Consider the following 13,345-nt stretch of genomic DNA (forward strand, 5'->3'; position numbering starts at 1 on the left):
TGTGGTAGTGTGTATGTATGTGTGTGTGTGTGTGTGTGTGTGTGTGTGTGTGTGTGTATGTGTGTGACAGTGTGTGTGTGTGTATGTGTGTGACAGTGTGTGTGTGTGTGTGTGTGTGTGTGTGTGTGTGTGTGTGGTAGTGTGTATGTGTGTGTGTGTGTGTGTGTGTATGTGTGTGACAGTGTGTGTGTGTATGTGTGTGACAGTGTGTGTGTGTGTGTGTGTGTGTGTGTGTGTGTGTGTGTGTGTGTGTGTGTGTGTGTGTGTGTGTGTGTTAGAGAGAGAGGAAAGACAGCCAGACAGACAGATGATGATGATGATGATGATGATGATGGAACTTTATTTTTCAAGGATAGAGGTTTAAGGCGACGCCTTTTCTTACAACCGGTCCTTACTTCTAATACAAATGTCTAATGTGTAACAGAGGGAGATTGAGAATGGGGGGGGGGGGGGTAGACAGACGGACAAACAGACAAGCAGGCAGGCAGCGAGACATGTAGACTGAAAGAAAGGGAGAGAAACACAAACAGATGGTAGGACACAACGAAACAGACATACATACATACATATCAGCAAAGTTTATTCAGGATAAGGTAACACGTACACGATACAGACAGACAGAAATGAACGTGGACAACAATAGAACAAAACTTTGAGACGGAGAGAGAGTGAGAAAGAGAGACATAGAGACAGAAAAAACCAGCGCCATTTACAGAGAGAGAGAGAGAGAGAGAGAGAGAGAGAGAGAGAGAGAGAGAGAGAGAGAGATAGGGATAGATAGAGATGCACAAGCAACCCGGAAGATTCCTCAATCAAATGGCGTCGTTTCAGTTGTGAACAATCCTTGATTTGTCTTTTGATTGGATGACGCCGAAATGAAGCTGACAGCAGCCAAAGCAGCCCAGTTTTTAATTTCAGTGTCACTTCTATAAGCTGGGTCACTAGTGCTCAACCCAGCGTTTCAGAAACAACCAGACACTTATATATAATTTAGTCGGCATTGTGTGTGTGAATGCACTAGTGACTTGAGATCGTGGAGCATTTGCAACCGGATAACTCCTTAAATCAGCCTGATTGTGTTGTGTTCAAACGCTTATTACTACTAAGAATAAATACAACTCCAATCCAAACTGGGAAAAAAGCGTTTTACAACAAAAGCTTTTGTTTTATTAGTGTTTTGAGCCTTTGTTCTTCTGGTGTTTGTTTTCTCTGAAGTGGGATTTTCAAGAAAGGCTTCAAAAAATAAGAGTTCAGTCTTGAGGATTACTTGTGTATCTTCTACGATGCTGACGTTGGTATTCCCCGTCATACTGTTGGCAGGTAAGAGAATGGCTGAATACGTGAATGATTATCTGCGTGTTTGTTTCTGTGTGCGTGACGGGAAATTCTACTTAGTAAACACACACACACACACACACACACACACACACACACACACCGATACACACACACACACACTGATACACACACACACACACACACACACACACACGCATACACACACGCGCGCGCGCACGCACTCACACACACACACACACACACACACACACACACATACACAATGCCAGGTATTGTACACAATAAAACATCTATTCAAACATACACGTGGTAACCGAGTACTGGTTGCATCTTTTATCTTGTATGTTTACGTTCCAACTGATGGTTTCTCACCCAACGAAAAAAAACCCAGTATTCCTTCTGTCATTGAAAACAAAAAAATTGTATGAAAAAAGTCTTCATTAATTCATTGATGCACAGGTACACATGATCTTTTACAGCCACAAATAATCTGGTCTGCTCAAAACTTTTCAGTTATTGGTTGTCACCAGGCTTCGGATTTCAGTTATGAATTCAGCCTAAATGACCTTCTTAATTACGACCATTATGCGAAGTTACCGAGCTTATTTTGTAGCCACTAAGAATAATCTGATAATTCTGCTTGTCTGTTAAGATTAATTCCTGGTTTCAATCGGCAATCAAACACCCTGTAATCTGTTATCTACTACAGGTTACACTGCGGGCCGCCATGTTGTTCACTTCTACAACGCGTCACGTGACTACCTCGACGTGACGTCAGAAAACTACCCTGAAACCTACCCGTCTGGGAACACGTACACGTGGGAATGGTCAGCGCAGAGTGGATACTGGGGTGTCTACTTTGTGGACTTTGATCTAGTATGCGATGAACCGGATGTCGTTGATCGTGTCAGGTACACAGAAATTTGTCTCTGTGATTGTTGTTGTTGTTGTTATTGTTTGTTGTTGTTGTTGTTGTTGTTGTTGTTGTTGTTGTTGTTGTTGCTGTAAGTTCAAACTTTTTTTATTTATTTTTTTATGTTTTAATTTTTTTTTATAAACTATGTATCATATACGTTTTTTTATATTTTAATTTTTTTTTATTAACTATGTATCATATACGTTATCTGCTTATATCTAAATCAATTGTTTGCAACTTTATTAAAATTGTATCTTTTAAATTTGTTCTCAAACTATTGTTTCTGTGATGATTTGTTACCGTTTTTCCCTTCACTGGTCTATAAATATTATGATATACAAATGACGTAAAACAAAAAGATTCCCTAGTCCCCAATCTCTCGCCCAATTTGAGGAAGCAGTTCTCAGATTTTATATTAGGGGGGGCGGGTGAGACTCTACATCATCAGCCGTCTTCCAGATCTTGTTTTCTGTTCTTTCTCTTTCTTTTCTTGTGTCTTTGCCTTGCATTTTTCTTTTATTGTGTTCTTGTTCTTATTGTATTGTGTTTTGTGTGTGTGTCTTTATCATCTCCTGCATGACGTGAAATGTAGGATGCTAGATGACATCATTGTCCTCTGTCTTGGTGTGACGTCTAATCTTTCTTTCTTTCTTTATTTGGTGTTTAACGTCGTTTTCAACCATTCAAGGTTATATCGCGACGGGGAAAGGGGGGAGATGGGATAGAGCCACTTGTTAATTGTTTCTTGTTCACAAAAGCACTAATCAAAAAACTGCTCCAGGGGCTTGCAACGTAGTACAATATATGACCTTACTGGGAGAATGCAAGTTTCCAGTACAAAGGACTTAACATTTCTTACATACTGCTTGACTAAAATCTTTACAAACATTGACTATATTCTATACAAGAAACACTTAACAAGGGTAAAAGGAGAAACAGAATCCGTTAGTCGCCTCTTACGACATGCTGGGTAGCATCGGGTAAATTCTTTCTCGTCCCAACCAATATGGGACTCCCCCTAACCCGCGGGGGGTTGACGTCTAATTGTATAAATGTTTAGGCATGCAAATCCAAGAACAAAGAGACTGCCAACGTTTCAAAATTCAGAATCAAAAAACAAGAAAGGTAATTTGTTGGAACGTTTGTTATTAACAAAACAATACGTTACAATCACAAATAATATTATGTCGACCCAACGGTCTTTTAAGTGCATAGACAAACAATAAGTAACAAGAACTTAATTCAAACTTAAGTAGTTTAATTTGTTTTTGTCTGTGCACTTAAAAGACCGTAGGGTCGACATTTTTGTGATTGTAACTTATTGTTTTGATGCATTTTAAAGCAACGTTCTATTTTTTGTAAACAGAAAATTCATTGTTTATTTTTGTTCTTGTTCTTGCCATACCAGACGCGCACAAAGACGTTTACGAAATTCATATGCAATTGTTTTGGAGATATGCGTCTGTGGTTAGGTGATATATTGCCTGTGCTTAGGGAATACGTATGCTTGTGTTCTACAGCTAGTCACGTGTAGAAATACATGTACCGATTTATCCATCAGATTGAAATCAGAACAAAACGATAGTCTAGTCTAGATTATGAAATTATCGTTTAGATTGTACGTTAGCAAAGAATTAGAACTGGAAGACACATAGTTATTGACATTTTTTTATTGAGACGCAAACGATTCATGAAACCCTAGGTTTTTTAAAAATAAAAATATTCCCTTGCCTTGCCTTGCCTTGCCATTGACAATGTAACAACCGTTAAATCTGCACCCTTCGCAATAGTAATAATCAGCGCCTCAGTGTGCTTGCTGTTTCTTGAACTCCGAACAGAAAACTAATTTGAATCATAAGTTAGAAAACCTTCAGTTGTCTAAATGTGCATAATGATTTGCAGTAACATCGCATTGACTCATTGAATTTGAGTCGGATGTTTGGTTGGTAACAATTTCCATGAATACAAAGTTCCGCGAAGGTTTGTCGTTACGCTCAACAAATTGGGCGCGGTTCTTACGTTTCATTCTTATAAAATATTCCTTGCGTTTCAGTTCTTTGAATTTCCGGACTATCCTAGAAAAAGGAAAACTCGTCGTCTTCGTGTCACTCTATTCATTAAGGTCTCGTGAATATTATTAGTGTAGTCTTTCCTCGATGGCCACACATCTGCATGCGCACGATAAAGATCCCAATTTCACAGTGAATGTCTCAGGGCTTAAATAACACGAACACACGCACGCAGAAAAAAGGGTATCGCGCTTATTGCTTAAAAGCTCGTTTTCTCCAAGGGAGGAGTCCACCTAAAGGGGAAACTTCCCGGGACTATAATTATCATGACATTACTTAGTCCCCAATCTCTCCCCAAATTTTAGAAAGCAGTTCTCAGATTTTATATTAGAGGGGCGGGAGTGAATGTACAACATCAGCCGTCTTCCAGATCTTCTTTTCTTTCTTTTGTCTTTCTTTTGTCTTTGCTTTCAAACTCATTTCCTCCCAGGTTCGGATATATCCGTACCCACTCATATGGCTCTATCTGAACAGGTACGGATATATCCGTACCCACTCATATGGCTCTATCTGAACAGGTACGGATATATCCGTACCCACTCATATGGCTCTATCTGAACAGGTACGGATATATCCGTACCCACTCATATGGCTCTATCTGAACAGGTACGGATATATCCGTACCCACTCATATGGCTCTATCTGAACAGGTACGGATATATCCGTACCCACTCATATGGCTCTATCTGAACAGGTACGGATATATCCGTACCCACTCATATGGCTCTATCTGAACAGGTACGGATATATCCGTTCCCACTCATATGGCTCTATCTGAACAGGTACGGATATATCCGTTCCCACTCATATGGCTCTATCTGAACAGGTTCGGATATATCCGTACCCACTCTTTTGGCTCTATCTGAACAGGTACGGATATATCCGTACCCACTCATATGGCTCTATCTGAACAGGTTCGGATATATCCGTACCCACTCATATGGCTCTATCTGAACAGGTACGGATATATCCGTACCCACTCATATGGCTCTATCTGAACAGGTACGGATATATCCGTTCCCACTCATATGGCTCTATCTGAACAGGTTCGGATATATCCGTACCCACTCTTTTGGCTCTATCTGAACAGGTACGGATATATCCGTACCCACTCATATGGCTCAATCTGAACAGGTGCGGATATATCTGCTCATACTATTAGCTTCAGTCGCTTCCTGTAATGTCTATCTAACGCCTGCATTTCAGCGTGTTGATACACAGTTACTACAATTCTGAGTGACCTTCTGCAGCACAGCTGGTCTCGGCCAAAAAAACCTTGGTCAACATAGGTGGGGTACAAGGTGTTAATTGCCTTGTTATAGTTATTTTTGTCTTATTAAGAGGATATAGGAATTATTCAAGATTTATTAACACTGACTTTGATTATATTTTTTTATTTTCAGTGTCAAAACGTACCAGTATCGCTGCAAACACAAGCCACCCGAACTATATTTCAAGTCTACTTTAAAAATGGAATTGCACACTAAATCTCACGAACGGGATTCTAACTCGCGTGGCTTTAAATGCCACGTGTTTTACGGAGAAAACCAAGGTATGAGGGCAAATGCGAGAGTGTACAAGAAAACTTTTAATTTTGGTTTTAATTTACAAAATGAGAAATATAACGTTTCTTCATATATTCTATAGCATGATTGTTTACATATCATGATATTAAACATTGTTGAACAGGTGTTTTTTTCATAACATGTACAAGGTGGTTATAGACGTTACCACTGTTTTTAGTCAAATACAGTAGCTACAATGGCGATCGCGAGTCTCTATAGGTAAAACCCACTAAGCTATACATAATTATGATTAGGGGTCAAGTTTGCCTCAGATTCTTAATCAGGCCCTACAAAAACACGACAAGAGTTATTGCCCATCACTGTATATTGTTTGGTACATTTTACTTCATGTTTGAAATAATTGATTGAACTTTTTTTATTGACCTATTTGTTTTTATTTTTTTTCATTTGAATATTATTTTACGGACATTCCCTGTCATGTTCTGTAGCAAGGCATTTATTTATCCATCAACGTATTCAATATTTGATACGTTTAATCAATATCCTAAGTTGTGTGATTTCATTTCATTTCAGATGACGTGGAATCAAGAATCAATGCCATGAAAGCCATGGGAAACACTATCGGTCCAACAGAGATAGGTAAGTGCTACATAAAACACGCACATTCCAATGTTATTGGCAACAATATTATACATACACGCCTAAAGCATTCTGAAACACTAGCTGTATGTTTCCTTCTTCCGTTTATTAATATCTTCAAACCTGTGTAATACACTTGTTGCTGTTGTTGTTGTTGTTGTTGTTGTTGTTGTTGTTGTTGTTGTCATCATTTTAGTTTAGCGCTGTACTTTCTAGGCGTTGCCAGCATCTGTATATCAAAGTTTAGTTTAGCTTTGTTGGAAATTCAGCATTATAGAGCATTTTTGTTACAATGCCCTCCTCTACATTTCGTTCTCCTTCTTCAGACAATGCGACAGGACTGTCGGGGATAGAGGTCGCTCTCATCCTCATTATCGGCGTTCTTATCATCGCCGTCAGCGTCGTCGCCTGCGTCGTCATCAGAAGACGACGACAGCACCAGCAGACCACCACCAACACCTCCGTTCACGTCAACATTGATGGCATCAGATCAGAGTCCTCAACCAGTTACACTCGCAACGGCGGTGCTAGGCCAAGGTTTGTACCCCCCTTGAATTTTAGTCCAGCTCAGTTCATGTTTCAATAACCGGTTTCATTCAAAATGGATTTATTTTTCTCATTAGTGCAAGGGTGTCGCACGGAAGTAAGCTCTTCACATCTTTCACGATGCGAAGTAATGAATGATACCGGCGAACTTTATTCTTACCCGAATCCACCAAACCGGCAAAAATACCTCAAAGAACACACACACACAATCACACAAAGACACAGACAGACAGACAGACAGACACAGACACAGATACAGACACAGATAGACACACACACACACACACATACACACACACACACACACACATATACACACACACAAACACACACACACAAACATATAAATATTCATATTCATATTCATATTCATATTCATATTCATATTCGTATTCGTATTCACACACACACACACACAACAAACAAACAGGAATAAATCTTCACGCAGAAAAACAAAACACGAGCATGATGTCGATCTTTGTCCATGTCAACTTTACCGTCTTTCTCTACTGATTCAACTGCAGGCTGGAAAGCGAGGACTCCATCCCGGACAACACAGCCACCACAAAGACCAGACGACCCGTGAAGAGGAGCGAAAGCAATGCATCATGGGCCGCGCGCGCCGAGATGGCCACTTCCGCCAGGACCGCGGGAAGCTGCAGCAGTGAAGGTCACCACGACAACACGACCATAGTCAATTTTTACGCACCCTTTCCTTCTTCGGACGCTGACAACATTTATGAGAACTGTCTCGGCGACGCAGACCCTCTCGACGAAAAAGACATTGAGTCTTCCAAGACCGGTCGTCTGAGTTCCATTTCCGAGGAGTCGAGCGCATCGAAAGTGAGAAAATCGCAGGTGATTCCCTTGCAGCTAGAGGCAACGAGCTTGGCCATTGATAACACTGGATACATGGTGATGTCAGGCTGTGCAGGGAATTACGTCAACTATGATGGAGAGTGAGCCGAGCAGGAGTGTTGACATAAAGTGTGCTCGTTGACATTCACACTAGAAAGACGACTGGTAGTACGACTGTACATGGATTTCTTTTTTTCTGTCACGGTTGAGCGGACCAATTGTACAGACATTCTACTTGATCGACGTTTAAAAACGAAGAGAGGACAAAAAGAAATAGTTGGGCTGAGATGAGGTGTGCCGAAAAAATAACAGAAGAGTTTGCAGATAAAGCCCGGAAAAGCAATGCAGGGCCAGGCAAGAATGAAGCAATATAAGAGTGGAGGCAGGAGAAAAAGACATACGAAAAAAAGAAAGAGGAAGAAACAAATGGAGGGGGGGGGGGGGGGGTGGGGGGTGGGGGGGGGGGGGGGGTGTCAAGAGCGAGCAAGATATCCTTGTATTATTTAACAACAACAACTGACGACGTCGTTTTCAGTCCTGGAATATTTTTAACTGCTCGGCCACGTCACCCGTTCTTGTGATCATACGTCATCCGGAGATTAAAGGCACACAACTTCTGATGAAAACACTTCGGCTCAAGATATCAGATACTGCCAGGCTTTTGCGTGGGATACGACCATCTCTCCGCATGGTCACATATCAAGAGGAGCCTTGCTGCTTGTAGTGATTTTTGGCTCACGAAGTGTAGCCTATGCGATCGTAACTTTGTCTGTCTGTGCGTGCGTGCGTATGTGCGTATGTGCGTATGTGCGTGCGTGCGTGTGTATGTCTGTGGTAGAAACTTTAACATTTCGTCATTTGAAGACGTCACATTATGGCGTAAGAGGGTTAGACGTCATGCGAAGGAATGTCTCGGTCATTGTTATTTTGAGGCGGGCCGAGACTATTTGGCAGTCGTGTCTGTAAGTAGGCTACATGCAGACAGACAGATCTAGATCTAGTGTCTCTCTTTCTTGCACAGTGTCACCAATGCTTACTGTGTGTGTGTGTGTATGTGTGACGGAGTGATTGATTTTGTGTTACTGTTTGTCTATTTCTTACGTGAGCCTTGAAGGCTTCGCCTCTTGTTTCATTTGTTTATGAATTACTAAAAAAAACTAAATAAATTAAAAAAAACTTGTGGCTTTTAATTCATCCAAAAATTCCGGCTATGCGCAGAGAACACCCAGACTGTTTATTTTTGGTATGTGACCAAGTCGGGGGACGGTCTTATCCCAGAAACAAAAATCCTGGCAAGAACTGAGATGGTGAACCGAACTGGTTTTACGTGGAGGAGTGTGTGCCTTTAAAGATATGCGACACCAAGTAAACTGAACTAATTAACACCACTCCCTGATCATGTTTTCCAAAGTAGAAGGCTTTACGTTAGAAAGAAAACCTTTTTGTCTCAAGATGTTTCAGAGTGTAAATAAGACGTCATTTGAAGATGTGTCACAGTGTAAATTAGACGTCATTTGAAGATATGTCACAGTGTAAATTAAACGTCATTTGAAGATGTGTCACAGTGTAAATTAAACGTCATTTGAAGATGTGTCACAGTGTAAATAAGACGTCATTTGAAGATGTGTCACATTGTATTTGAAGAAGATGTGTCACAGTGTAAATAATAATGTACACATGTCCGTAATTCATTTAATTTTTTCGAAAAAAGGTCAGAAGGTTGCAATTCTAGAGAAAAAAAGGTTGGTTTTCTCCGGAAACAGTGAAGGAGGTAACCAGTAGCAACGATGCTGAGGTGTGTGTGTGTAACTGCCCCATATGTAGCTGAGACATTGGTAACTTGTTGCTTTAGGATTTTGTCAAGGTAATAAATTATCGTGCAACCTTTTTTTTTAAACAAGTTTTTAATTTTTTTTAAACCTATTTCATGTATATATTTTACTTGAGGATGGGCAGTTAATTATCATTGATCGAGTTTCATATTTGTTTAACCTATTTCGTGTATGTTTTACCTTAGGATGGGAAGTCACTTATTATTGATCGAGTTTAATAATTTCCGTCTGAATTGAAAATTGAACGCCTTTCAATTCAAACGAAAAATGGAACTGGAATAGAGAAGTCTGTAGTGTTTTCAATCTTGGCATAAGGCCAAACAAGTGCAAATGATTCTAATGTACAGGGAAGACACTCGAGTAACAACAAACACTATAAGCTTGTTTAAATTAAAAAAAACAATTTTTACATCTGAATTCGATTGTTCTCTAGGTTTATGTATGCAATTCTTTTTACTAACAATTAAAACAAATTTTGTTCTACCTTGTGCACAATGAACAGACGAATAGTTTTTTTATAGTTATTTTTTAATACCTAACTCAGTTCTCACTTGTTGCTTTAGGATCTGAGAAGCCGCCGGGATATTACGCCTTTAGACTCGCATAGCTGAGATTCGACGGGATTTCTAGAAGCTAGTGCACGGTTATGTTTGTCCTTAGAGTTGGACCATAGTGGTCACAGGGCGGTAGACACTGAGTAGACCGAGGTCACCAGTAGCAGGAATTAGTAGTAAAATACATTGCGCATAAAAATCCCTGCGCTTAGAACTGTACCCACAGAATACGCGCGATATAAGCCTCATATTGATTGATTGATTCTCAAATCACCATGAGTTTATTTTTCCTGTTTTTTTTTATAATTTGATTTTTAATTAGCTGAATCAGATTGTTCTCTAGATTTATGTATGCAAATTTTTGACTAACCATCAAGACAATTGTTTTCACTCTTGTGCACAAGGAACAGACGAATCATTTTGTATTATTTTGTTTTAATACCTAACTCAGTTCTCAAATAGTCATGGAAGATTAAGAATTACGGTACATTGTATGTTCGTAAATAGCTGTGTGCAGATTGTGTTGATGTAAGCAAATTGTGAAAAAAATCATTTTGCAAATGTTCACAAGTGTGTTGCTTTGAAAGTTTTAAAATTGTTTAAACCGTTAAAGCAATTTGAATTTGACTGTTAATAAACCGATTTGAGAAACTGTGATTTATTTTATTGGATGGAACGTTTAATGCAGTATTCTTTGTTTCTGAGAAGACACAAAAAACTATTTATCGGCAATGTTTGGTAACAAATGTCAAATACTTTCCGCAAGTAATTTTTCATAGCACCATTAAGAAAGTCCTGCTAATAAGTTAAACAAACAAACAAACAAACACTTCTCTTAAAAAGGAGTGACAATGTGCATTTCAAGAAAATTAAAATCTTGTTGGGAAAAATAAACATAATTGAATCTGTTAAATTTTAGCTTCCAATTATTATTTACTTTGCCGATGAAATTGCCCCAAAATGCATGTTGCTTGGCTTCAAAAGAATACCACATAGTTAAAAAAAATTTTTTTTTAAAAAGAACTATTTTGAACGAACGCGTGGCTATGACGATATGTTATTCTCACGGTAGAGACCCATCTCCAAAAACACTGCACAGAATGATTTTAATCTGTAAACCAATAGGCCACGCACCCGCACGCAAGCTCGCTCGCATACATTGACGCGAGCATGCAGGAACGCACACACGGACAGAAAAACAGTCAGACAGACAGACAGACAGACAGACAGACAGACACCAATACATACATACATACACAAACATTCACACACACACACACACACACACACACACACACACACACACACACACACACACACACACACACACACACACATTTAAACACAAACAGGCAAACGACAAAAACTTATGACTGTACTCAACACAACATGTCCTTTATTCTCCTTTCTTTATTTTTTAAATAAAACATAAAATAATGATGATCCAGACAACCTCTATTTTTTTATAACATACACCACAAGAACGACACACACACACGCACAAACACACACACACACACACACTCGCGCGCGCACAAACGCACACACATACGCACACACACACGCACTCACATACACACACACAAACACACCCACACGATTTATTCGAAAGCACATTTTGGCAAAGGTACTAGACGATCTACTGATAAAATATATGTATTTTTTAACGATTTCATTTCTTTAAATAGAGATCTCAAATGGAAAATAGTTCGCTTTCATGACATATTACGAAATAACTAAATAGTGTGTTCTCATACAGTTCTGGGGGGAAATGACAATGACAATGACAAATTCTTTATTAACGAGGGTAATGGCATAAGCAAACAGGTGCTTTTTTACATCCAGCACTCGCCCATGGGAGGGTTTAATCTAATGATAATACGTTTTAAAATGTTGGAATATCAATTAAAGAAGTAATAAAAACAAACGACAAACAAGCAAACGATTAACAGACTAAACAAACAAACAAAAATATAGCCTACATACAAACGAACATGACATATTATTGTCAAAGGTATAATGAAAACTGTTTCAAGCAACAAAAAACGTGTGAAACTTCGAGGGAAGAAAAAAATTCGTGAAACTGAGGAGTCAATGAAGCAACTACGTTGCAAGTAATAGCAATGTAGCATCGTTACAATAGTCATGTTATGAAATTAATTAGGTACATTTATCTACTGAAACGTGTAAAAGGTACAAATAAGGCATCAACAATATAAAAAGAGATGGGGGAGAGGAGAGAAGGGTCAGACACACACATTGGTAAAAGGTGAAAACCACTGGCCATGGCTAAGTGGTTAAGGCTTCTGGCTTGAAAACCAATTCGTCGCTTAGTCCGCGGGTTCGAACTGCCAAGTTCGGTGAACTGACAAGATCATCTCCAGGTTCGTCAAAGTTTCTTCTTCTCCTCAGTCAACTTTCTGTGCAAAATCTCGATCTCTGTGGGAACGATAACCATATGATACAAACTTTACAGAATAGGCCGCATGCTCGTATTAGGCACTTTACAGTTGACTTTTTAACACTTCGGCCATGTTCTCAAGGTAATGAACATATCAACTGACGGCATTACGGGATGCCAATAGAATAGAAGACCATCGTTCATTATCATAACAGCAGGCACTTTTCAGTTGATTTTCAACACTTGGGCCATGTTCTCAAAGTAGTGAACATACCAACAGTCGGAATTGTGTGATACCAATAGAACAGATAACCATGAAAGGGAAAGAACTGGATGGAGTTAATGACCCTTAGTCTTTCTTCGTTGATGACAAAGTCGGTGAACTTGATGTCCAATAATCTGCCGAAGCGCCGCATCTCTACTGCTTGAATCCTCCTTGGAGTTGTACTGTTAATGTCAAAGTTTCAAAAGCGTTCAGAAACACCAAGTGTGTGTTTATGTCTCACAAGCGTACAGAAACACCAAGTGTGTTTTTATGTCTCACAAGCGTACAGAAACACCAAGTGTGTTTTTATGTCTCACAAGCGTACAGAAACACCAAGTGTGTTTTTATGTCTCACAAAGGAAGAGAAACACCAAGTGTGTGTATAGGTTTATTTCTCACAAGTGTACAGAAACACCAAGTGTGTGTTTATGTCTCACAAG

The 13,345-nt window shown here is 39.4% G+C and overlaps 1 protein-coding gene across 1 annotated transcript; it reads left to right on the top strand.

Moving 5' to 3' along the window:
- The first annotated feature begins 927 nt into the window (after window positions 1-927).
- LOC138976583 (uncharacterized) lies at window positions 928-8,289 on the top strand. Its single transcript, XM_070349429.1, has 6 exons — window positions 928-1,320; window positions 2,009-2,210; window positions 5,688-5,836; window positions 6,384-6,449; window positions 6,776-6,986; window positions 7,520-8,289. The coding sequence occupies exons 1-6, from the start codon at window positions 1,284-1,286 to the stop codon at window positions 7,956-7,958; spliced, it is 1,104 nt and encodes a 367-aa protein (XP_070205530.1). The 5' UTR covers window positions 928-1,283; the 3' UTR covers window positions 7,959-8,289.
- The last annotated feature ends 5,056 nt before the right edge of the window (window positions 8,290-13,345 follow it).

The sequence above is a fragment of the Littorina saxatilis genome, linkage group LG9 (assembly GCF_037325665.1).
Source record: "Littorina saxatilis isolate snail1 linkage group LG9, US_GU_Lsax_2.0, whole genome shotgun sequence".
Lineage (NCBI taxonomy): Eukaryota > Metazoa > Mollusca > Gastropoda > Littorinimorpha > Littorinidae > Littorina > Littorina saxatilis.

Coding starts and splice junctions, on each gene's coding strand:
- LOC138976583 (XM_070349429.1), top strand. CDS start 1,284: ATGCTGACGTTGGTATTCCCCGTCATACTGTTGGCAG. Junction 5,837..6,383: donor GTTTTACGGAGAAAACCAAG/GTATGAGGGCAA, acceptor ATTTCATTTCAG/ATGACGTGGAATCAAGAATC. Junction 6,987..7,519: donor AACGGCGGTGCTAGGCCAAG/GTTTGTACCCCC, acceptor ATTCAACTGCAG/GCTGGAAAGCGAGGACTCCA.